The sequence below is a fragment of the Ovis canadensis genome, chromosome 21 (genome assembly GCF_042477335.2).
Source record: "Ovis canadensis isolate MfBH-ARS-UI-01 breed Bighorn chromosome 21, ARS-UI_OviCan_v2, whole genome shotgun sequence".
NCBI classification, from domain to species: Eukaryota; Metazoa; Chordata; class Mammalia; order Artiodactyla; family Bovidae; genus Ovis; species Ovis canadensis.
Genome location: NC_091265.1, coordinates 60,392,512 through 60,415,289, shown reverse-complemented (window position 1 = coordinate 60,415,289; position 22,778 = coordinate 60,392,512). Strand labels below are relative to the sequence as shown.

Genomic DNA, 22,778 nt, shown 5'->3' with positions numbered 1-22,778 from the left:
GGAGGTGTGCTGTCGTAACCCCTAGATCACCAGCGAAGACCCTATTCCTATTCTACATTTATTTCACCCACGTATTAAAATGGATAGTAAGTAAAAGTATTACCAATCAATAGACCAAAACACCAAGGCATTGAAGAATTTGCCCCAGCACAGGAAGAACACAGAGCAGTATATCCTGGCCTGCCTAGTGCTTTCATGGTTAGAGGGGCACCTGGCCTCAAGGGCCTTCATGAAATCGACACTTCTACTGCAAGTTGGCCAGTGACGCCAACTTGGCCATGGTCACATCCTTTTTTTTTCTAAATGTGGCCTAAACGAGAAGTGGCTGATAACCACTGAGCTCCTTCCCTAAGCATACATACAGATAAGAATATGCAAATGTGCTCTGGGCTCAAAGACAAATGTGATACAGTTTGTGAGTGACGCGGCAGAGCACATGGTGTCCCCTCACAGTCAGTTTGACACTACAGAAAGAATTCAGGACACTTCTGACACTTAATCATCTTTCTGGCTCTACTTACACAACTCAGAAAGAGGAAAGAACATGCGGGGAAACGTCACCGTACAAACAGCATAGAGAAGGGATCGATGAGACACTAAAACCCTTCCTGTGACATCAAGCAACTTGCCACCTGGTGCCAACGATGATGCCACACCACTCTCCACACTCCGGACCACAGACGAGGCAGCACTCCCCTAAGTGTGAAGTGGTGCCGACTTCAAAAGCTGTGAATTTCATACCGGAACTGTTATAACAGACCTCCCCACTGGCTGTTGTTCTTTAGTCACTAAGTCGTGTCCAACTCTGTACGACTCCATGGACTGTAGCCTGCCAGGCTCCTCTGTCCGAGGGATTTCCCAGCAAGAGTACTGGGTTGCCATTTCCTTCTCCAGGGGATCTTTCTCCTGCAAGGATCGAACCCAAGTCTCCTCCACTGGCAGGAGGATTCTTTGCCGCTGAGCCATCAGGGAAGTCCAGAATCTTAACAGCCAATTATATTCCACAATGCTTACCTCTGGGGAGTAAGAACAGACATAGGGGCTTTCCTTTACAATTTTCATCTTTCTGTACTGCTTGAATTTCTAATCATGGACATGTATTAATCTTTTTATTTTAAGCCACAGAGAAGTCATACACAACATATACAACATATGGTCAGTGCTACTGCAATAAGTTTGTATGGGGACAGACGGTTACTGATGCACCATGATCATTTCGTAATATATGCAAATATCAAATCACTATGCAGTACATCTGAAACTAACATAACATTGCCCATCAACTATATTTCAGTGAAAATTTTGAAATTCCAGGTGAGAAGAATAAAAATCTACTGGTTTTTTTTTTTTGGAAAAAACATCTTTTTATTATAAAAAAATACTGATAAAAAATGGTAATGAATAGAACAGTTTAGTTATTTTTAAAGCCAACTACAGATATGCTCTTCATTCATGAAAAAAAATACTGTGGATTCTGAAAGAATTTAGTAGCTGTTAAGTCAGAGCAGAGTACCTACTTGAGAAACAATTTTATTTAAACACCTAATAAAGGGAAAGCTGTTTTTTTCCTTCCCCAAAAGTACATTATACTTCTACAGGGATCAAGAAAAGGAGCGTGACATTCCCTGCGCTCAGCTTTTCAACTCTCTTCTTCACACCAGGCAGAGGATGACGTTTTCACAAGACTGAATCCCACAACATTTCATACATACCTAACCTTGGGTCATACAATCACACTGACATTTCTCAAGTGCACATAAATCACACGTTTATGTCTCATTGAGCTTCACGAGATACAAATGTTAATTCAAGGTGAAATTCAGTGTGTCGGATACAGAGTGCAGACTGCCAATATACCCTCAACAGCATGAACAAGTATACCAAGGAGCCCTCAAACTCACTGGATGGCTCCAGTAACAGGAAGGGCCAAGAGCAGGCCATTCTCTCTCCACAGGGTGTTATTTTCCATCCTGCAGATAAAACAACACGCTCCAAAGAGCACAAGTGTTCCACAAGGAGCTGGGAGGCACGAGGGTGACAGGTGGAAACGAAGTCAGAGCAGGACAGCTGACAGTCCCAAGGACTGGTTAGTAGACATGACCTGACTGTATGCTCCCTGCAGGTGACAGCAATAAGCCAGCCTGAGGCGCTCACAGCACGCCAGCATAATAATTCCTGATTTCATCAGGATGCCTAGCTGTTTCTTGGGCGAAAAATTTATTCTGTGGACCTCTCAGTGACCAATAGGGACAGACTGGAAATCAACAGCCATCGGTGACTTTATTTATCCTCCTCGCTGGCACAGCAGCTTCTTGTCAGCAAGCTTACGCCTTTTCAATCTAACAAGCTAGAGAAGGCAGCTGTCCAAATGTCACCAAACGTAGTGATAGATGTGAAGGAAGGACAGGCAAGCCTGAATTACTCACACGGGACCCAGGGAGGAAGGGACTCAGTGCTCGTGTGTTTGAAAGAAGTAGATGAGGCTATTACAGCTATAGATAGGCCTGAAGAGAAAGAGAAAGGCAGGCCTGCTTAGGACCAGGAGGGGTAAGCCACCACATACTAAACTCCTAGTTGAGTCGTGTATGTTAGGGTGTTGGCCAAACCAAAGCAAACTGGTGTGGCTCGAGATTGCCCTGAAGAAAGGACAGAGAAGAAAGAAAGTAAAATCAGTGAAGCGAATGCTGAAACACAGGGACACCAAGAGCAGAGGGGGGCTGATGGAAAACAATCCAGCATGATCTAAAAACATTCCAGATGTATATCCTTCCAACCGCAACTCCACCCCTACACACAAAGGCATCCTAAAGAAACTTTTGCGGGAAGCGCCAAGAGTCCTGGACAAAAATATTTATAGCATTACTGTTCGTGTTAACAAACAGGAAACAACCCAACTGTTCATCAAAAGATTTATGATATATTCATACCATGAAATTCTTACCCCTTAGGGAAAATGTTTCGAGTTACCATACAGCATCGATGATTCTCACAAACTTAATGTTGAGTTCACACACACACACAACACACACAGACACAAATAGGTTACAGAACACACACATTATAATAGCATTTATATAAACTTCCCAAAACATTCACAACGAAAAAACATTGTCTACAGATGCACATACGTAGTAAAACTAATTTTAAAAGACCGGGAAATGAGGGACACACAATTCAGAATAATGTTTACCTTTGTAGGGGGAAGCAGGGGACGTGGTGGGGAAGAAGCACCCAGGGCTCCAACGCAACTCTAATGCTGTTTCTCAAGCTGAGTCAAGGACAGATATGTGCTTCTTGTCATTTTTTAAATTTTAAAGTCCTCTCTAGGACATACATCATTTTGTATGCATGAAACAATTCAAAACAGAAGGGGGCTGGAGAAAAAGGAGAGTTGAAGATGTAACCAAGCCGTGCTCCCTAACCCCCACTTACATGTCCATCTGCCCAAGACGGGGCTTCCAGAGTGAGGAGCAAGTCACACTCCAAGACAACAGAATCAACTCGGTTTAGAGGTGACAGGAAAAAAGACCATCTTCAGGCACTTCTCTGGGCTTCCTGGCTGAAATCAACTCCACAGTGTCTATCTAGTCAAGGGGTAAGCTGTGAGACACTGCACACTGTCTCCAAAGTGTGTGAGAAGACTACCTTGCCCATACGGAAACAGAAAACAGCCCAACTCAGGAATATTTTACCAATGGAAAGTCCCCAGATGGTTCCAACAGACAGGAATGGATTGCAGTTAGGAACAAGGCAGTAGTTTTATGTGCCCTGCAGAGCTAGGAGAATATGTGACCGGTTACTGGGGGTGGGGAAGGATGAAAAATACACTTGAAAACACACTAAATAGGACTTTTCCAAGACCATAAAAGCCTGGACAGAATGTGTGTATCTGGAGTACAAATGGACGTGTGTTTTGAACACAAACTAGAAGCCCTAAGGGTTAGTATGGGCTTCACCCGGCAGAAGATGACAACCAAGTTTGGCACATGCCAAGTATATTGGGAAATAATAATACCTAGAGAGATCTATACCACATCCTTGTAACACAGGTACAGCCCACGGGCGCTGGCGAGGCAGGGAAGAAAGTCTGTGACTTTCACGGGGAAACGGACAGGAAGGCCGGATTCTGTCAGAAGGCCCAGGGCAGAGAATCCACTGGGCCCCGCTCTGGGAGGGCAAGAGGGTGGTCCCGGCCCGAGGCCGAAGGTGGGCATGCCAGAGGAGGGCGGGGTCCCCTCGGGAGGAGTCCCCGGGAGGCCGGGCAGGGACGCAGCGGGGCAGCCGAGGGGGAATCCAGGGCCGGGGCGCCCCCCTTGGCCGACGGGACGGGGAGGAATAGGAAGGCGGGGGCCTGTCACAGCCCCGGCTGGGCGGTCCCCGAGGGCCTGGTCGCCCCCCGCCCGCCGCTCACCTGGGCACGCAGCTGGACGAGCTCCGGTCCACCTCCCAGGTGGCGTACAGGTTCATCTGCACGGGGGCGGGGGTGCGGCCTGGCCCCGGGCCGCCGGGAGTCGCGGAGCCCGAGGCCACCGCGACGGCCATGGAGGTGGAGGTGGACGAGGACGAGGACGAGGCGGCCGCCGCCGAGGTGGACGAGGACGACGAGGTGGCCTGGGCCAGCTTGGGGGGCGTCGGCTGCTGCGGCGGCGGCTGCTGCTGCGGCGGCGGCGGCTGCGGCGGGGATTGGGCGACCCCGGAGCCCCGCTGGCCGCTGCCGCCCCCGGCGCCTCCGGGACCACCGCCCGGCCCTCCACGTTCCGCCATGGCCCGGCCGGGGGCGGGGAGGCGCGGGGGTTACGGGGATCGAGGCGAAGGCCGAAAGGACCGCCCAGGCTTCTCTCGCGGCGGCCGCGGGGGCTCGATTCGTCTGCTCAGCCCGCCCGCTCGAGCGCGCGAGCGCGAGCTGCACGCACGCGCGGGGCCTCGCGGCGCGCGGTCCTCGCGCTCGCCCGCCGCTGCCTGTTGCGGCTCGCGCCGCCGAGACACTGGGTGGGCGTGTCCGGGGAGGGGGCGGGGAGCCCCGGCCCGCGCCCGCCCCACCCAGCGCCCGGGGGCGGGGCCGCGCTCGGGCGCGCGCCCCGGGCGGGCCTGTGGGCGCGCGCGCCCCTCGCTCCTCGGGGGAGGGGGTCGGCGACTAGGCCCCCTCCGCCTGGTCCTCTCCTCAAATTCGCGGCCCGGCGGCAGCCCGCTGAACCTCGCCGCCCATTTCTCTCCCCTCTCCTTTTCCGCGGTGGCAGCAGAGCCAAGCGGAAACTCCGCTTTTCCGGGGCGCGGTCCCGGCCCGGAGAGGGCTGCCGCGGGAGCGCGCCTTGGCCCCCTCCGGTCTGTAGACCTGAGGCCCGACCCGCCGCACGCCCAAACCCGCTTTCCGACCGCCGACTTGGCGCCCGCTCTGCGGCCCCGGGGGGGCTTCTTCGCCACGACCAGCAAAGGGCGCCATGGGGACCCAGTGGTCTACTGGACGCCGCTGGGCCAGGCAGTTTCCGCCGCTTCTCCCCAGTGTGGGCAGGGGCTCAGACCTAGAATCCAAAAAGCCGTTTGGCACGGGTTAATTCTAAAGCTAAGCCTTTATTTTCTGACCACGATGTCCCCCTCCTAAAGAACCATTAGAGTCCCAAGTCCCCATCTCTACCCTCAATTTCTTATACTTTGAATGTTTTTCTGCCTCATCACTTACTGTATTTCTACAATCCTATTCCTTCTGAGGTCTTACTCAACTGCCTTATCCTCCCCGGAGTCACCCACACTCCCCGCTCCAGGAAGCATCTGGAAGCCTCCCGCATGGCAGCTCCTCAGATGGTGCTTAACACCAGCATGAGTGGTACAGCAGCACTGTGTGACTTCTCTCCCCAGTGCTTGGCAACTGCCGGTGGGACCCATGGGACCAACCCAGTCCAGCCTGTCAGAAAGACTTCCAGGGACACAGGGGACTAGAGCCTAGGAAAGCAGCCCCCAACCACACCCCCACCTCCAAAACCTAGAGACGGTTGATGAAACCACCCAGGGGCTCATATGGACTCAGGACAATCTAGAGGATTTGAGCTGCGTTCTCTCCAGGTGAGGACCTAGACTCGGCCACAAGGTCTGTTAGGAAGGCCTGACCTGGCCTACTTCCCAAGCCCACTGCACTTCCTCAACCCAGCTGGGCACTAAGCTGGCTATTTTTAGTCCCCAAGGACACACTAGTAAGGTCAAACCAGACCTGGAGGTCCTTCCTCCAGAGCCTTCCTACAAAAGCGGGCAGTGGTTAAAAAAAAAAGTCTCAGAGTGGCTTTAGCTTCATCACCAGTCTCAACTGTAACATCTTCTCTAGGTGCCTGCCCCCAGACACTGGACCACTTTAGGCCACAGAAAATGGCTGTTTTCATCCTTTTGCGGGAGGGAGGGGACTAAAAGAGGGAGGATCAGGAGTGTTACATATTCATCTCTTTCCTTGGGAAACAGCTTTATTTACAAAACAGGTCTAAAATAAGAACATGAAAACGACAAGGCCTTGGGAATAGCAGGAGAGCTGGTTCTTCGTGCCCAAGTATCAAGCAGCCCAGATGTCCAAGCAAAGGGCCTTAAAGAAGGCCAGGTGTAAGACAGGGACTTAAAATTTGAACTCCTTATATTTCTTGCTGCCGCCACGGCTGTCCTGAGGCTGAGCTTTCCGTTTCTTTTGCTGTAGGAGAGAAAGAAAAACAGGTCACAACAGGTTAAACAACCCGCTGATTCCCCAAACAAGGGTGGGCAGCCTGATGTGGCCACATACGTCTGTGGGAAAAGTCTAGAAACTGGAATCCTCAGACTCAGACGAGTTCCTTCCCCTCCGTGTGTCTCAGCTTCATCGACCTTAAAGAGGGCAGCCCACCGGAGGATTCCGAAGGTTCCCAGCACCCAGGAAGCTCAGGGCAGCAGCCACTGTGTCCTCCCTTCCTCTCACCACTAGAGGGCACCACCCCACGGGGAAAGGCAGCCCTGGTCCCTGGCTCTCACACAGCCAGCCCCGAGTGGGCGCCCACCTTCTGCTTGGCAGCATGCTCAGCCACCATGTCACTGAAGTCTTCTTTCTCCACTTGTGCCTGCTGCTCCCGCACGTGCTCCTCATACTTCTGGGTCATGGCCATGGGATCCAGCTCCAACTCTTCAGGCGCCAGGGCCACTTCCACACCCTGCAGCTCGGGGGCCGGGCCCTTCCGACTCATAACCTGGAAAAGAAGTCAGAGCACTGTCTTCTCCAAAGCAAGGCTCGGAAGCTGGAGCTCCTGCCCACGTTCCCAGCCCCCTGAAGCACTGTCCTCCAAGTGCTCACCGTGGACATGTCATAGATGTGGGTTGAGCCCATCATGGCGCCCCCTACAGTGGCCGTTCTCTTCTCCGGCAACACAGTGAACAGCTGAGGCGTCTCACTTCTGTGAAGGACAAGGAGGCAAACAAGGGGGTCAACCCCAAAAAGAAAGGACGAAAGGGTCTCGAGAAGGGACAACAAAAGGAACAAGGGCAGCGCCCTCACTGAGCTCCACTGAGCTCCCCCGAGAGATTCCAAGACACCCAGGGGAAAAATAATGTCCGAGCTGCCTCTACAGATCATGGAGATAAATGAGATGAAAAAGTGTCACCTATTTCAAGAATTCTACTCAAAAAACAAGAGCAAATATACCAGTATCAACCCAGACCATGACTTCCTCCCCACCACTTCCCCGGAAGAGGTGGAAATCCATCCTCACTAAGCAGCCAGCCGTAAAAAGAGATTTCAGATCCTGTCACTCCTCTGCCCCAAATCCTCTGTGGCTCCTAATCATTATTTGAATAAACCCAAACTCGTCCCCGTGACCTAAAAGTTTCATAATCAGGCCGTTATTTAATCCTTCTCATTAGGTCCTAGCCCCAGTACCCTTTCTTTTTCTTCCTTGAATATACAAAACTTGAGACTTCTGCTTCTGGACAAGGAGTATAGGACCACGACCAGATTTACCTTCCTACCTGAAGCAATCAAAAACGGGACAAAGTACATGAAACAGTGGTTTTCAAGTCACTGGACATGAGCAACAAAGGAGAGGGATTCCTGAGAGACAGGAAACAAGTGAGGTGATTCCTACTGCACTGAGAGTCTCCAGGCTACAGGACAAGGAGGGGGAGCTCCTTGTAGAGCCCCGAGGACTCCAGGAGTTGAAGGGGTGAAGCTGGAAGCGCAGGGAAATAGAGGCGACTAGAGATCACAGGACAGAGAACCTAAAAAGAAAAAGCAGAGACTCGAAAACTCAAGAGACCTACAGAGAACCCCCTCCAGTCCTCAGTTCTCAGGCGAGGACTGTGTGGGAGGAAAGTACCAAGGCCAGAGAAAGAACCACCCGAAGGCACTGGCAGTTACATACATGCCTGCTCTTCCCTCAGGTCTGGGAGCAGGGCCTGATCAACAGGATCCAGGGCAGAGTACAGGGCCTCGTGCCTCAGCAGTGGAGAACTGAGCACTGCTTCAGTCCTGCCTAAGGGACCTGAAGAGCAGGACCTGAAAGGATCAAACTATTTCCAAGCACCGTGACTGTGACAACCCTGAACGAAAGTAAGGGTTTATAGGAACCTTAACCTGACAAGGCGCATTTCACAACCTCAGTAAAAAATTATCAGAACGACAAAGAGGCATGAAAATACAATTCTTACCAAGGAAAACAATCAGTTCATTCAAACCAACCCAGAACTGGCACAGATGTTACCAACAGCAAGCCAGCACCTTAACATGTTATTGTAACAGGGCACTTCCCTGGTGGTCCAGTGGCTAAGACTCTGCCCTCCCAAGGCAGGAGGTCCAGTTCCACCCTTGGTCAAGGAACTAGCTCCCACATACCCGCATTGAAGAATTTGCATACCACAACTAAAGATCCACACGCCCCAATGAAAATCTCATGTGCCACAACTAAGAGCTGGCGCACCTAAATAGATAAATATTTTTCACATATTAGCATAACTGGATTCCATACGTTCAAAAGTCAAAGACAAGACACAGGAGGTATAAAAAGACCCAAATCACACGGCTAGAGATGAAAACTACACTGGACGGGATTAATGTCAGATTAGAAATAGAAAAAAATACTAGCCAACTTGAAGACACAAGAATAGAAAAATTTCTAAAATGAAATACAAAAAGAAACGAGAAAAATTTTAAATAAACAGAGTCATCAGTGAGCAGCAGGACAACTTCAAGAAATCTAGCAGATGTACAACTGGAGTTCCCAAAGGAGAGGAGAAAGAAAGAAACAGAAAAAATAATTAGAGAAATAATGGCCAGAATTTTTCTAAAATTAATAAAAACTATAACAGCACAGATTCAAGATGTGTAACAAGCCCCAAGTAAAGAAATCCAAAGACGGGAATTCCCTGGAGGTCTAGTGGTGAGGACTCTGTGCTTTCTGGGGCCCAGGGCTCAGGTTCAGTGCCTGGTTAGGGATCTAATTCCCCAAACCTCGAGGCAAGGCCAAAAAGAAAATGGAAAAGAAAATAAGAAAAGAAACTATCAAACTATTAAAAGGAAGAAACAAACCCAAAGAAAACTAATGCACATCATAAACTGTTCCAAACAGCGATAAAAAGAGAATCTTGAAAGCAGCCAGAGGAAAAGGACACAAACGCACAGAGGAACAATGGAAGGATGATGACAGATTTCCTGGCAGAAACAATGCCGGAAAGACGACACTGGGGCAACATCTTTAAAGCAAAGAAAGAAGAAAATATTGCCAACCTAGAACCCTGTAGCTTGCAAAAAGGCAGGCTACTACATGGTTATTATTTTTGTTTAAAATGGTCAATTATCTCAATTATCTTTTAGAGAAATTTCAATCATAAGAATTGCACATTATTTGAACATTTGAATGTCTCCAGTGTTCGTCCAATTGCTCTTGCAATTCCTTCTGCTCCAGCTCTTAACCCAAATACCTCCTCCTCGTGGGCCTTCCCAAACGTTTCCCCACCACCCAAAGCTCTCTACACCCCATTATTCAGCCTCCTTCCGCTACATGTCCGATCCACATCTGAAACTGTCTTGTTCTCTGACAACTTGTTTATCTCACCTGACTTTTTCTTTTTTCAACTGCTGATCCCCCCGTGCCTAGAGCAGTGCCTGGTACAGAGCTGGTGTTCACTAATTGTTAAAAAAAAGTACAAGGCTAGTGTGTGGTGGGGTGTGGACATGGGAGGCGGGAGGAACAAAAGTCAGCCCGTCTACCTAGAAAACCCTCCCCTCTCAGCCCTGCCTGGTACCCTCACCCGTCCATCGCCTCCTCAATCTTCTTCTTCCTCAATTCAATGAGTTCGGGGGTCTCCATTCCGGCTGGCACTGATGAGAACCCTCCAGGAGTGATGAGGCCACTGTGGAGAGAGATACAAGCTCTGGAGTAGAGACAAGGTCCCCACACACAAACAGACCACTGCGAAGAGGCAGACTCTCTTGCTTCCCCCACCTGTCTGCAGGGGTAATGAAGCCAGTCTCATCTGGCTTATCTTCATCACTTTCCTCCTCTTCCTCTTCTTCTGAAGACTCTTCATCAGATGGCTCTAGCTCCCCCCAAGGGGTCCGATCAATCTCTTCTTCCTCAGTCTTGGTCTGAAAAACACCACTCATTCATTCAATGAATGTTTACTATACATGTATCCTGTGTCAAGTGGCTGTAAAAGGGAGAGATTTAAGAGTAAACAGACAGATAATAATCCCTACCCAGAGAGAGCACCTAGTCTAGTGGAGAGCTTGAGTTACATCTCAGGGAAACGTATGCCCCTTTCTCAGACTTTGAACTTCAGAACACACAGCTCTCTAATAATGAAGCTAGAAACCAACTATCTCTGAACTTCATGACCTAAAGTAAGACCAAGCTTGCCAGTCACGGCCCATACCTGGAATTCAGCAGCATTGGTTCCAAACACATCCCCATAGAGGGGTTTCCCGGTCTCATCTACTGGGGGTTTGCCCCAGCCACCAGCATGGTACCCAAAGGAACAGCTCTGCAAGACAGGAAATGCAAATCACTTCCATGCCTGGGCTCCAAGAAACACTGATGCCTGAGAGAAAAGTCATGCTCCAAAGTACAGAATTAACATTTGGGAACTCTGGAGATTATAACTGCAGAGAAAAATCAAATATTTTAAAGCATTACAAAGCAAAATTAGCAAACAACAAAAATCAAAGGTAACAGGATGGGAGGTGGGAAGCAGAAAAAATGCTAATACTTTCAGCCTTTGTAGTCACACTCTGAAACTGAAAAAAGGTACTTTAAAACACACGGCTCCAACTTCTTACTGATTTTTCCTAACTTTGGCAAGCTTTTAGAATCTGTTTCTGTTAAGGAACAGAAAATTTTATCTGAAGTTGAACAATTACTTCTTTTGTCTTCACTTTAATGACTTTGTTCATTTTTTTCCTTATTTACTGTTTTATTATTGTAAAATAACGGTAAGTTTAACACTATTCTTCAGATAAAATTTTGTCTATCCATGTGTATATCACAGAGATATCTGGGAACACATTCACCACATATTAAATTTGATTGGTGAAATGTGGATGGTGTTTTCTTCTTTGTACTTATCAATTCTGGTTAGACATTTTATGCATTTTATGACAAATATCTCAGGCTTTAAAAAACAAATTACTCCTTTAAATAAAAACACCACCACATTATAGAATGAGAAGAAAAAAGTCATCCTCTAGTGAAAATGTAGAGCCAGCTAAGAATGAAAGCAAGGAGAGGACTCACCTCAGGGATAGGCGAGTTCAGCCCCGGGATTTTCAGGTTGGGGTACGATGGGGGTGGTCCATATCGCTGCATGGCAATCAGCCACGGGGGAGGGACCTTGTGGGCATTCTGCAGGAGAAAGAGCACAGGATACCATCTGCCCAGCCGTATCCTTTTGTCTCCCTCCCGCCTCAATTAGCAGCCCCTTCTCTTCTTTCCCAGTCGGGTAACTGGCACTCACTGGTCCTACTGGCATCCCCAAGGAAATCCTCAGCTCATCAGACAGATCTCCTGGCTTCTTCTCCTTCAGCCTCGTCTCAAACTCCTTCCCCTGAGGAAAAACCCAAGCATGCAGTACTGTGGACTCCAGACACATGCAGGGAGGTCAATTGCAAGAGGACATGGGAACAAAGGGGAGAAGTCCCAATCCACATCAGACACACAGTCCCAGTGGGGGCTGCCATTCCCACTGACTCTCATCAGTTCTTTCTCTGGCTACAGTAGGGAAAGGAATAAAGGCCAGGAAGGAGGGGGAAAGGCAATACTCCCAGCGCAGTCATTAACCCACTATGAGAACATTAAGTTCAAGGACTGGCTTTCTCATCTGCTAAATGAAGACACCTGAGAAGATCCAAGGTCCTTCCACCTCAAAATTTCCAAGATATCATGGCGATGAATATGCTAAGGCTCAGAAAGAAAAAAAAAATTTTTTTCCTACCCTAATACGAAGTGTATCTAAAAAGCACCCACCTTTGGCCTCTCTATTCCCAAAACACCCACCATCAACAACGATCACCTCAAAAACATGATCTGCCTATCTCCTTCAGAGGACCACCTTATTCCAAATTCCATCCCATCCAAAGGGAGCTGATGGACAATGTGAAGGCTGAGGGGAGGGGCCACCGTACCTGCTTCCAGAGCCCTTCTGACCCAGAGTGACACAGCCATGACCGAAGGCCCAATGTTGCCTCCCCGCCCCACCCCCGAACCTCATAGTACAGGTCCCCATGGATGGTCAGCTTTGGCTTGGTCTGCCACTTGAAGAAGGCGTCGTGCAGTTTCTGGTAGTCAATGTCGATCTTTCCCATCTTGGGCCGAACCTTCTCTCGCATTTTTGACTTCATGGTTTTCTGTTCTTCCTGTGGAGAATGGCAGAAGACACACCATAAAAGGTATGCACCAAGTTCAACTCTTGACAGGCCCAAATCCCTACTCCCAAGAGACAGAGGGAAACCTCATTTATCTCATCACAGAAGCCACCAAAATCCTTCCTGCTCAAGTCCCTCAAAATGTGATCCACACTGAACAAAACATGTAACATATGAAATCACCCTCAGCTATGTATGTTAAATATTTTGAAAGCCATCTGATCAAGAGATTGACCTCATCAGTTGCCTCTGCAGAAAAGTAGGTGACAAGAGTCTACCTCGGAGGCACGCTTTGCACCACATACTTTGGTACCTCCTGAATCTGCGCACTACACACAAAAACACTCTAATGACCTAACCAGAGTATTTAATCAAAATTTTTGAATTTAGGAAGTTAAACAATCAGCATACATTTCTAGCCTCAAGGGCATCAGTTCACACAGCAGGCAGAGAGCTACAAACAGCCAAAAGCAACCTGCAGAGGAAGGAGTCACGGTGTGCGGCTCAAACAGAGCTTGCAAAGCGCAGGCAGGCAGGAGGACGGGGAGACAAAGGGGCAAACAGAGCCGCAAGGAACCAGCAGTCTCAGCGGGGGCAGGGAGCCAGCTAAGCAGAGAGGTGAGGTCTGCCTTCAGGAGCTGTCCTTCCCCTCCTGCCCTCCCAGCCCCAGGTGTCCTATGCAGTGCTGACATCCAAACTAAAGGATCAACAATCAGACAGTTAACGTGGAGGGGGGTTTGGGGAGCCAGATACAATTCTGAAGCAGGCAGCAGCTAAGGAGTGGATCCCCCACCGCAGCTCTGAGCGCCAGCCAGGCCCTCACCTTCTCCTGCAGGGCCTCCCGCATCTCCTGGATGCCTGTGCGTTTGATGAAGTCAGGCAGCTCAAAGGGGGGCTTCTCAATGCCTCGTTTGCCCTGTAGGTACTTGCGCTTGAAACACCAGTGGCGTGGCACAGGCACGGAATTCCGCGTGGCCTTGAGGTGAACCAAGAGCTTGGGGTCCTGTGCAGTCACATCGTGCATCTCGACGACATCGGGCCGAGCCACAAGCTGGAGATACAACAGCAGCCCTCTGCAAAGTCTGAGCTTCTCAGACCTAAAGCTGCCCTGCCTTCTCTTCCTCTAGAGGGCCCATCCTGGGCCTCCTTCAAAGCCCTCCTCCCCATACCCTGGAGGTTCCCGGAGCTCCTGGGCTCCAGGGCCTGAGGGAGCACCTCAGCCTCTCAGCCCTCACCTGCTTGAGCTCAGCCACGGTGAAGCGGTTCATTCGGCGCAGCTTCTTCTTGGACAGTTTGGGGGCTTCCGGCTTCTTTTCCTAGAGCAGAACAATCCTCTCTTGTGATCGGGACTCTTAGGTGACATGAGACATCCCAGCTTACTCTGAAACTTAAGCTACCAAAGGACTTCTCCCCTGCAAGAGGTCGCCACGGTCCCTTGAAGGATGCATCGCAGCCACTTGCCCCCAGAGCCCTTGTTTCCCCGACAAGGGGCGTGGCCTCACCTGTTCGTCATCACTGCTGTCATCGTCACTGTCCTTGTGCTCCTCCTCAAAGCCCTTCTTCTTGGGCACCGCAGAGTTCTCCATTTTGTCAAGTTTCTCTGGCTCCTTCTCCTTCTCCTTTTTCACGTCATCGGTGAGCTAAGCAGACAGACAGCTTGGAACTCCAGCTGAAGCTGGTTCTGAAAAGACACCCCCTCACCCCGCCCCGGCTCAGCAGTGCCCCTTCCGAGTGCGCTGCTCCTTGTACCTTGAAAGCCTCAAAAATCCTCTTGAAGAAGATGAAGTTGGGCTCATAAATCTCAGGCTCTTCAGTCACGTACTCAATTTCCACGTCGGCCGCTGGGGATTCCGAGCCCCGAGAGCGGCCAGACTCTTTGTCTCGGTCCCCAGAGCTCTCAGAGGACGCCGCCCGCACCCGCTGGGGCTTTTTCTTCTTCTTTCGGTTCCGGCGCTTCCGATTTTTCTGCCAAAACACAGTAAATAGACTAGGTCAGAGATTCAAAGCACCATGCCTGCCTCCCAACCCCTGATCACCTCACCCAATTTTCCCCAAGCAACTGCAAAAAGAGGCCTTGAAGTCAGACGACAAAGTTCAGCCCCTCTCAAACTGGGTGTCTCTGAGTAAAGTACTGTACCTCTCTGAATCTCAGTTACTTCAGTTCTAAAATGGAGGCATGCATCACACTCAGAACTCAAAGGATTTAGGCCAACTGAATAAAAAAATATATATCTGTAAGGTGCTCTGGACAAGGACCTGGCAGGAGACAGCAGCTACTAACTTTTTTTTTTGGCCTCACTGTACAGCATGTGGAATCTTAGTTTCCCAACCAGGGAGCAAACCGTGCCCTCTGCAGTGGAAGCGCAGTCTTAACCGCTGGATCACGAGGAAGTCCTAGCAGCTACTAACTATTGAAGATCTGAGACAGGATTCTTTTACTGGCCAAACCCTCTCTCCAACATCCCTTCCCGATCCAGCTCCCCCCATACCTCCTTCTTGGATACAGACATCGTGTCCTCCTCAGTCTCTGATGCTGAGTGGCCCAGGGACGAGCGAGTGTCTGTTTCCATTTCCTCTTCCTCTGTAAGGGAGGAAGATGGCCATCAGCCTCTTCACGGTAACCCCTCTGTCCCCAGGGCCAGTTTCTCTCTTGAATCCTCCTCGGGGGAGGGAAGGCGGAAGGCAGACTCAGGCCCAGCTCTGCAGGCTCCGTCCTTATAGCCCTTAGGACTCACCCTGCTGAGAGTTCATCTCTTCCTGGCGGCTCTCCTTCAGCTGCAGGATTTTTTCCAAAGCCTGGGGGATCTTAGGGCCCACAGAGGGGTCATCCATCTGCCAAAGACAAGCCAGGAAGAGGGGGTGACCACAGGGTCCTTTTTTCTCGACTTCTACTTCTTGGACTTGAAAGGCTGCTGGCCAGGCGTTGGGAACATCGACAGTGGACACCAAGTGGATTCAACTACACCTTAGCATCCCTCAGAGTGAACCCCAAACCCCACCCTAGAAATGTCTGCCAGACTTGACCGACTTCCTGCCCTACCTAAGTGTGTTTTAAGTAAATATGGATCCCCTCCACCAACCAGCCCCACCCCCACAAGTTCTCCCATCTTCTCTCAAGTCCTCTTCTAAAACACTCTCCTGTTCCCAGGAAGAACCCTGCAATCTCACCTCTCTGTTCTCATCTCCAGGGGGTGGTGGGGGACCACGAGGCCGAGGAACGGGGGCCCCCATAGGCAGAACAGTGGGAGTAGGGCCCACTGGAGCAGCCACTGAGAGGAGGGAAAAAACATCTAATGTCAGAAGAGATAAGTCACACATTTTAAAACTTACTTCCTTGCTTCAGAGCCAGGGTAATGGTTACTCTTGGGAGGGGAGGAGGGGCTAGAAGGGAGCAAGGAGGACTTCTGGGGTGCTAATAATCTTGTTTCTTGGACCAAGTGCTAGCAGTATAGGTGTGTTCAGTTTGTGAAAATTCACTGAACTGTACACTTACAATACGTGCACTTTTTTGTGATTCATACTGAAGTTAAAAAATTCCATCACCTTCCTTGCCCTTCCCTTCTTTCTAGGATCTTACCTCGAGGACCCAGAGGAGTGCGAACACCAATCTGGCCCATGTCTTGTGGGGGCCGAGGGACAGGGGTGCCCATCTTGGCAATCTCCTGCTGTCGTTCCTGCTCCAGTAGCACAGCTGCCTACGAGAGGAAGTAGGAGCTGGGGACACAGCTCTGGAAATCCACAGGGCAGGCAGCCCCCAGCAAATGCAGCCTTTCAGCCAGGTTACCAGATTAATCAGGTACCAGCACAGATTAATCAGGTACTACCAGCACTCTGATATCCTTGCCACCCCCATGCTTCCACACTCTTGATCTAAATGAAGGAGCCCTCTCAAAACAAAAGAAAACTCTTGGAAATGACACGAAGAAAAACCCAAAGAAAACGCTGGTTCCTAATAATTTTTTTTAAAATATTTAGTAAACACTGCCTATTTTTTTAACAAGATTTTTCTTCCCAAAAGATAAAGTTATTTCTAAGAACAATAAATTATTTTCTTATACTGACCCCTCAAGATCTACCACAATATAGGCAAAGACAACACCCTATAGATATCTCCATGTTTGTTCCTGTCAATGTTTATCTCCTAATACTCCTAAATAAGCTAGTTGGTGACAACTATACAATGCATCTCAGTAACTGAGGATCTTATGTATCATTCCCTAACTTAAACACACCACATTTGAACTAAATCTGATACAAATGACTAAATTAGCCCAGAATCCTCTCCAGTGTACCTAAAATGATATCACGTAAGACTAGTAGGGATCGTGCATGCCTGAGTGCTTAGTTGCTCAGTCATGTCTCCATGGGCTATAGCCTGCCAGGCTCCTCTGGTCCATGGGATTTTTCAAGCAAGAATACTGGAGTGGGTTGCCATTTCCTTCTCCAGGGGATCTTCCCAACCCAGGGATTAAACCCACATCTCCTGTCTCCTGCAGGCAGACTCTTTACCCACTGAGCCATTGGGAAAGCCCAGTAGGGGTCAGGAAATTTCTTCTGTAATGGGCCAGTCAGTAAATATTTTAGGCTTTCTGGGTTGTTTGTAGACTGTTGTAAATTCCTTTCCCCCATCTCCCCAAAACAACCCTTCAAATATATAAAAACCATCCTTACATCACAGGCCATACAAAAACAGGCTATAGTCCACAGATTACCAATTCCTTGGCTACGTGAAAGAAAGAATTATTTGGGAGATAATGGAACTTAGATGAGGATGAGGTAATCTCCATGGGAAACCTGAATGGCACGGCTAATTTTAGACAGTAAGCACTAGAAGTGACAGACGATGGATTAGACCATGGAGGTCAAAGGTTAGGAAGAGGGAGGCATTACCCGCTTCTGCTGCTCCAAAAGCTCATGTTCCTTCAGTGAATGATCTCCCTGCTTAAGAAAGAAAACGAGCTCATTCCAGTACCCACACCCCACCGGCCAGTCTACCACAGCTCTGCTTCCTGGTCTGCTCTTCCAGCCGAGGCCCTGAAGACTTGGGTCCAGACCTTCCCAGAAGCCTTGGCCCCAGGATCCGGCTCCCCTGGAGGCCCTACTCCCTTTTCAGGACCCTGGTGAGACGCAGGCTCAGGCTGCCACCTGCCCTACCTGCTTGGCACGCTCCTCCTGCTGCATCAGCAATGCCGCCTGCTGCTGCGCCAGCTTCAGCCGCTCTTCTTCAGACAGCGCCACGGGCTCACCCACCCGGAGAGGAGGAGGAGGCCCCAAGTTTGGCGGGCGGGGTCCAACTGCCATAGGAAAGCCAAGGCCAAGGCCAGGTGGGGGTGGTGGGGGTGGTGGAGGGGGTTGTAGAGGAGGGAGACCCATGGGTGGGGGCGGCATGGGAATCCCTGAGAGCTGTGGGGGGAAAAAAAGGCCATTAACTATGAAGCATTTATGTAATGGCAGGCATTTGCTGGGGAACTAATATAAGGCTGGCACTGGGATTCAAAGTCAAATGATGCACAATTCTTGCATTCAAGAAAATGCAGGGCTTCCCTGAAGGTCCAATGTTTAAGAATCCGCTCAACGCAAGGCACATGGGTTCGAGCCCTGCTCTAGGAAGATTCCACGTGCTGCGGGGCAACTAAGCCCATGTGTCGCGTGTGCTGCAGCTGCTGAAACCCGTATACCCTGGAGCCCGTGCTCTGCAACAAGAGGCCACTGCGATGGGATGGCCGCACAACACAACTAGACAGTAGTCCTGTGCTCGCTTCAACTGGAAAGGGCCTGCACATAGCAATGAAGACCCAGAGCAGCCAAAGACATAAAGGAAAAAAGAAAGAATACTCTACGGCAGTATCGAAAGAAGAGCATTTTAACTTTGTGCCACCAACTGATGAAAGCTGTCAACTCTGTCCCAGAAGAACATCATGAACACAGACTTCACATACAATTTCAGGAGACTCACGGACACCTCTAAAGGCCTTCTGAAAACTCCTCAACCCCTCAAAAAAATAAAAACCTTCTTATGCCACACATAGAAGTCCCTGGACCCCAAGTCAGGGCCACTGCTCTACAGAAAAACTATCAAATCCTGGATCAGAAAAGACATGGAAATTGAGAGTATTTAAATAAATAAGACCCAGTGTGCCCCAATGACTGATTAAATATAAATGGTATGAAATTAAATCAGAGAGTAAGCCCTAATTTCTCATTGAATAACATGGGAACTCTGCACAGGGAGGGCAGAGAAGAGAGTGATTACTTCCAGCTGGGGAAGGATTATATCAGGTTTCCAGATATTTAAGCTGAATCTTAAATGACACATGAAATTTGGAGGAACTGACACTGAGAAAGGAAGTAAGAATCTGGACGAAGGAAGAACTGAAGAGTTCCCAGTTCTTTCATCAGTGTACCTCCCTGCCCAGTGGGCTAGGTGTATCCCCCTGTACGCTCAGAGGAGGAGCTACTCTGAGTAGAAAAGAATCTTATCAAGTGAGACAGTCTTCTTACCTGTGCTGACATAGGAGGAGGAGCAGCTTTGTCCCCATCTTCACCTCTCAGAACGGGACGATTCAGGACGATGCCAGTCTGTGAAAGTGAAAAGAATCTAGGGCAGTCTAAAAGGAGCTGGTGCATGAAACAGCGTTAGCTCTCGTCTATTCAACAAAATTTACCCAGTGACTATCTGCCAGAGCTCGGAATGGGCTCTGGGAAGAAACGATATATACAAAAGCAATTATAACACAGCAGATACGAAGCAGCCAAGACCCCACTTGCTGTACCGAGATTCGTAAACAACGAAGACCGAGTTGTAACGGGTCATTAATGCCTCCTGCAAACGCTCGGCCTATCCTCATGTCCCGCCACCAACACTTACTTGGCGAGTGTAAGCCTGCAATCGCTCCACAAGCTCCTCGCGACTCCCTGCTAAGCAAAGCACAGGATCAACGGGGTAGGTCAGGTCGAGCAGGCCAGCCTGCCCAAGTCAGGCCACCGCGGCCAGCCTCTAACCCCCGCCCCCGGGTCTCCGGGGTAACCAGCTCCGCTTCCCCGCAGGCCTGCACTTTCCTGCCCTTGACTTCCCATGCTCCTCACCCTGGATGGGAGCTCCGATCTCTGCTAATTTGGCCTGAAGCTCCTGGGCAGCCCAGGCACCATAGTGTCCAGGAGGCGGCGGCGGCGGCAGCTGCAACTCTCCCTTAGGAGGCTCCGGATGCTCGGCCGCCATCTTAGCCGCAGGAAGGCGCGCGACCAACCCGGAAGCTCGGACCAGCCTCCGGACCCACTTCCCGGAACTTCCGGTAGGGCGATACGCCACGTCCGCTCGAAGGTTGCCAGGCAGTTCCCATCAGGGCCTATCCCCTACCGTTCTCCAATGCTCCTTAGGCCGCCTGGTCGCGAAGCCTTCTGGGAGTTGTAGTGCACAGGTCACGATCTCTGCGGATTCAAATCCGGGAGGATCGCGGCCGGCCGCGACGCGGGGAACTCTGGAGGCCAGAGCCGGGGCGGGGCTGTGGGGAAAGCAGGTCCTGCCCGAAGGGCGTGCTTTCTGCATCTCACTGGCCTCAGCGCAGACCTCCCGCCTTGCGGCGCTACTCCCTGGTTGGACTTGAGAGGCCTGGACGCTCACGTTCTCCAGGGACTCGTTCCCCCGGCGGTCGCGCGCTGTGGGCGCCAAGCGGGAGTTTGCCGCCGATGCCTGTGATAAAACAGTGTCTGATTGTCTGCCCGCCCATCCCCGGCCCAGGCATGGATGAATGGGCTGAAAGGAGATCGGAGACGGGAACGAAGCCGGCCCTCCGGGCTGAGATCCAGCTGCCGACCTGGAGGAAGGGCCACACTAAAGCCCCTTTTTCCACCTTCCTGGCCGGCTCAAATGTCATCTACGTTAAACTGTCTCCCGCCTTTCCTGCTCTGGAGCGGCCAAACCTCTACCATTTGTTTTGAAATCTTTCTTGCCCTTTTCTGCACTTACAACTCCCAAGACATGAGTTTTTACGGTCTCACAGTACCTGGCGTTAGAAGTGCTCAATGAATTATTACTGAAAGGGGGGGAAAAAAAAAAAAGCAGTCTTAAGCGACAAGATTTGGATCCTTTTTTAGTCTTGAAAATAAACGCAGGGGAATTCCCTGGTGGTCCAGTGGGTCGAACTCAGTGCTTTCCCTGGGGAAACCCGGGTTCCATCCGCAGTCAGGTAACTAAGATCCCACAAGCCGCACCGCGAGGCCGAAAAAGAAAGAAAATAAACTCAGGACCTTTTCTTCCCTCATCCCCACCAGCTTACTGGCGCAGCAGACCCTGTCTGGTGCTCTCCTACCCCACCAGCGGCCTGTGCCCCTGAGGGAGGGATGGGCAGGTGGCCCTTGCTTGCCCCCTTCTGCTTCTCCCTGTCCTGATCAGTCAGTTCAGTTCATCTTCCCACCTCTGCCTCCAGCTCTGAGATCCCGTTCCCATTCCAGTGCTGCTGTCTCACAGACAGCCAGGTCGCAGCCAGTGTGCATGTATGTGTGTTGGATGAGAGAGCGGGGCAACTCAAAATGGTCTCTATTCCCTCTCCCCTCCCTCCACACCCACATCCCTCAGATCTTCTCTCTAGCAAGCTCTATTTCACGAATCACCCCCAACAGAGCAGTACCTGGGAGGAGGGAAAAAAGAATGGGAGGTCAGGTCCAGGGATAGACAAAGGACTGGGCCAGGAAGGTTGCTTGCAACCTAACCCTGGCAGGAAATTCTCTTTGCTCCTGCCCAAACCTAAACCCTCCCCCTTTTCATCACTACCATCATCCCAGTCTCCTGACACTCCCAGAGGAGATGCCAAACCCAGAAAGGACAGAAGAAAGAACAGCAGTGCTCCCCAGCCCTCCAGCTTGTCAGCCCACTCAGGCAGAACCATTCCTGATGCAAAGGAAATGTCTTTCTGCTTACTGTAACTGGAGAGCCACTGGCAGGTCATCTGAGGCCAGAGGCCCCAAGGCATATGTATGTGCTAGGGAAGAACTTGGGGGTCTCTGAAGCAGGATAAACTAAGGGCTGATGGGTAGGATGCAGTGTGACCAGGGCTAGAAAGGGACAGGCCAGGCAGTGGGGTTCATTTAATGATAACAGCCTTGGGACCTGGGCAGAATATGACCCTCTTCCAATTGTGCAGAAGGGAAGACAGGGGCAGAGAGAAACTGACATCCCGAAGGGACCAAATGGATCACAAGCAGTTCTCTTAACTCTGAGATTCCCCATTCCCTTCTCCTGCTTAGTAAGGACCCTCACACAACACCTATGTATCTGTGTGGGTCTAGAATGGAATCCAGCCCCTTCCAGCCCCAGCTTTGGGTGGCTGCCTCAGCTCCAGGATTCTGGCCACACCGGGCCCAGACGGCAGTAGAAAGCAGGGGTTCACGAGAACCACGTAACTCAATGTGGGGCTCTGGGTGTCTGGGAGGACTCAGCTTTCAGGTGGTTGGAGCGGAGGACTAAGAAGGCAGTAGAAAAGTCAGGACCGTTCTCACAGAGGCTTCACATGGATCATCTCTGCAGCCTCAGAACAGCTCCACAAACAGCTCCCTATAGTAGATCTGGAAACAACCAGGTCCAGGGAGTTGCCTCTTAACCCTAGAATTTAAGTTCACCCCAGGTTGAACTTGAGTTCCCTGATTCCCAGCACAAAGTGCCCAGGCAGGGGTCCTGGGTCCACGGAAGCTCTGGCCGGGAATATGTGGATCCGGACTTCTGGTGCAAAGGAGGAGAGGGTCAGCGGCAGACTGGAAGGGAAGGGATCTCCAGGGGTGTGAGGACAGATGGAACCAGACCCCAGGCTGGAAGGTATTTCTCTGCTGGAGGGGGAAAGAGGAGAAGGGGGTGGGCGGAAAACATGTGGGGACTTGCGAATGTACCTGCGTCTCTAATTCCCCTGGGACCGACCTGCCAAGGGTGACCAGTGGG

At 50.6% G+C, this 22,778-nt stretch overlaps 2 protein-coding genes across 7 annotated transcripts in view; both read right to left on the bottom strand.

The window, feature by feature from the left end:
- Positions 1-4,997, bottom strand: part of PACS1 (phosphofurin acidic cluster sorting protein 1) — a 144,102-nt gene extending 139,105 nt beyond the window's left edge. The window contains exon 1 of the mRNA XM_069566317.1: positions 4,412-4,997. Coding sequence (XP_069422418.1) covers positions 4,412-4,764 — 353 coding nt within the window. The 5' untranslated portion in view covers positions 4,765-4,997. The remainder of the gene's footprint in view (positions 1-4,411) is intronic.
- A 1,431-nt stretch (positions 4,998-6,428) lies between these two features.
- SF3B2 (splicing factor 3b subunit 2) lies at positions 6,429-20,234 on the bottom strand. Of its 6 annotated transcripts, none has more exons than XM_069566312.1 (22): positions 19,937-20,234; positions 19,719-19,765; positions 19,352-19,429; positions 18,005-18,253; positions 17,741-17,791; positions 16,428-16,545; positions 16,019-16,119; positions 15,586-15,682; positions 15,340-15,431; positions 14,600-14,815; positions 14,353-14,490; positions 14,086-14,166; positions 13,674-13,901; positions 12,692-12,841; positions 11,944-12,033; positions 11,724-11,831; positions 10,867-10,974; positions 10,437-10,579; positions 10,243-10,344; positions 7,295-7,394; positions 7,005-7,190; positions 6,429-6,664 (listed from the first exon to the last, which is right to left on the bottom strand). In XM_069566312.1, the coding sequence occupies exons 1-22, from the start codon at positions 20,067-20,069 to the stop codon at positions 6,593-6,595; spliced, it is 2,688 nt and encodes an 895-aa protein (XP_069422413.1). In that variant the 5' UTR covers positions 20,070-20,234; the 3' UTR covers positions 6,429-6,592. The 6 variants fall into 6 exon arrangements, with proteins under 6 accessions (XP_069422413.1, XP_069422415.1, XP_069422412.1 ...); XM_069566314.1 differs by having other exon boundaries at positions 17,741-17,788; positions 19,937-20,222; XM_069566311.1 differs by having other exon boundaries at positions 19,719-19,768; positions 19,937-20,139.
- Positions 20,235-22,778: the final 2,544 nt, after the last annotated feature.

Excerpts from the sequence above, each read along its gene's own strand:
- SF3B2 (XM_069566311.1), bottom strand. The coding sequence starts at position 20,069 with ATGGCGGCCGAGCATCCGGAGCCTCCTAAGGGAGAGTTGCAGCTGCCG. Across the intron at positions 18,254-19,351 it reads CTCCTCCTATGTCAGCACAG|CTCTCAGGGATTCCCATGCC; the intron begins GTAAGAAGACTG and ends TTCCCCCCACAG. Across the intron at positions 7,395-10,242 it reads ATTGAGGAGGCGATGGACGG|AAGTGAGACGCCTCAGCTGT; the intron begins GTGAGGGTACCA and ends TGTCCTTCACAG.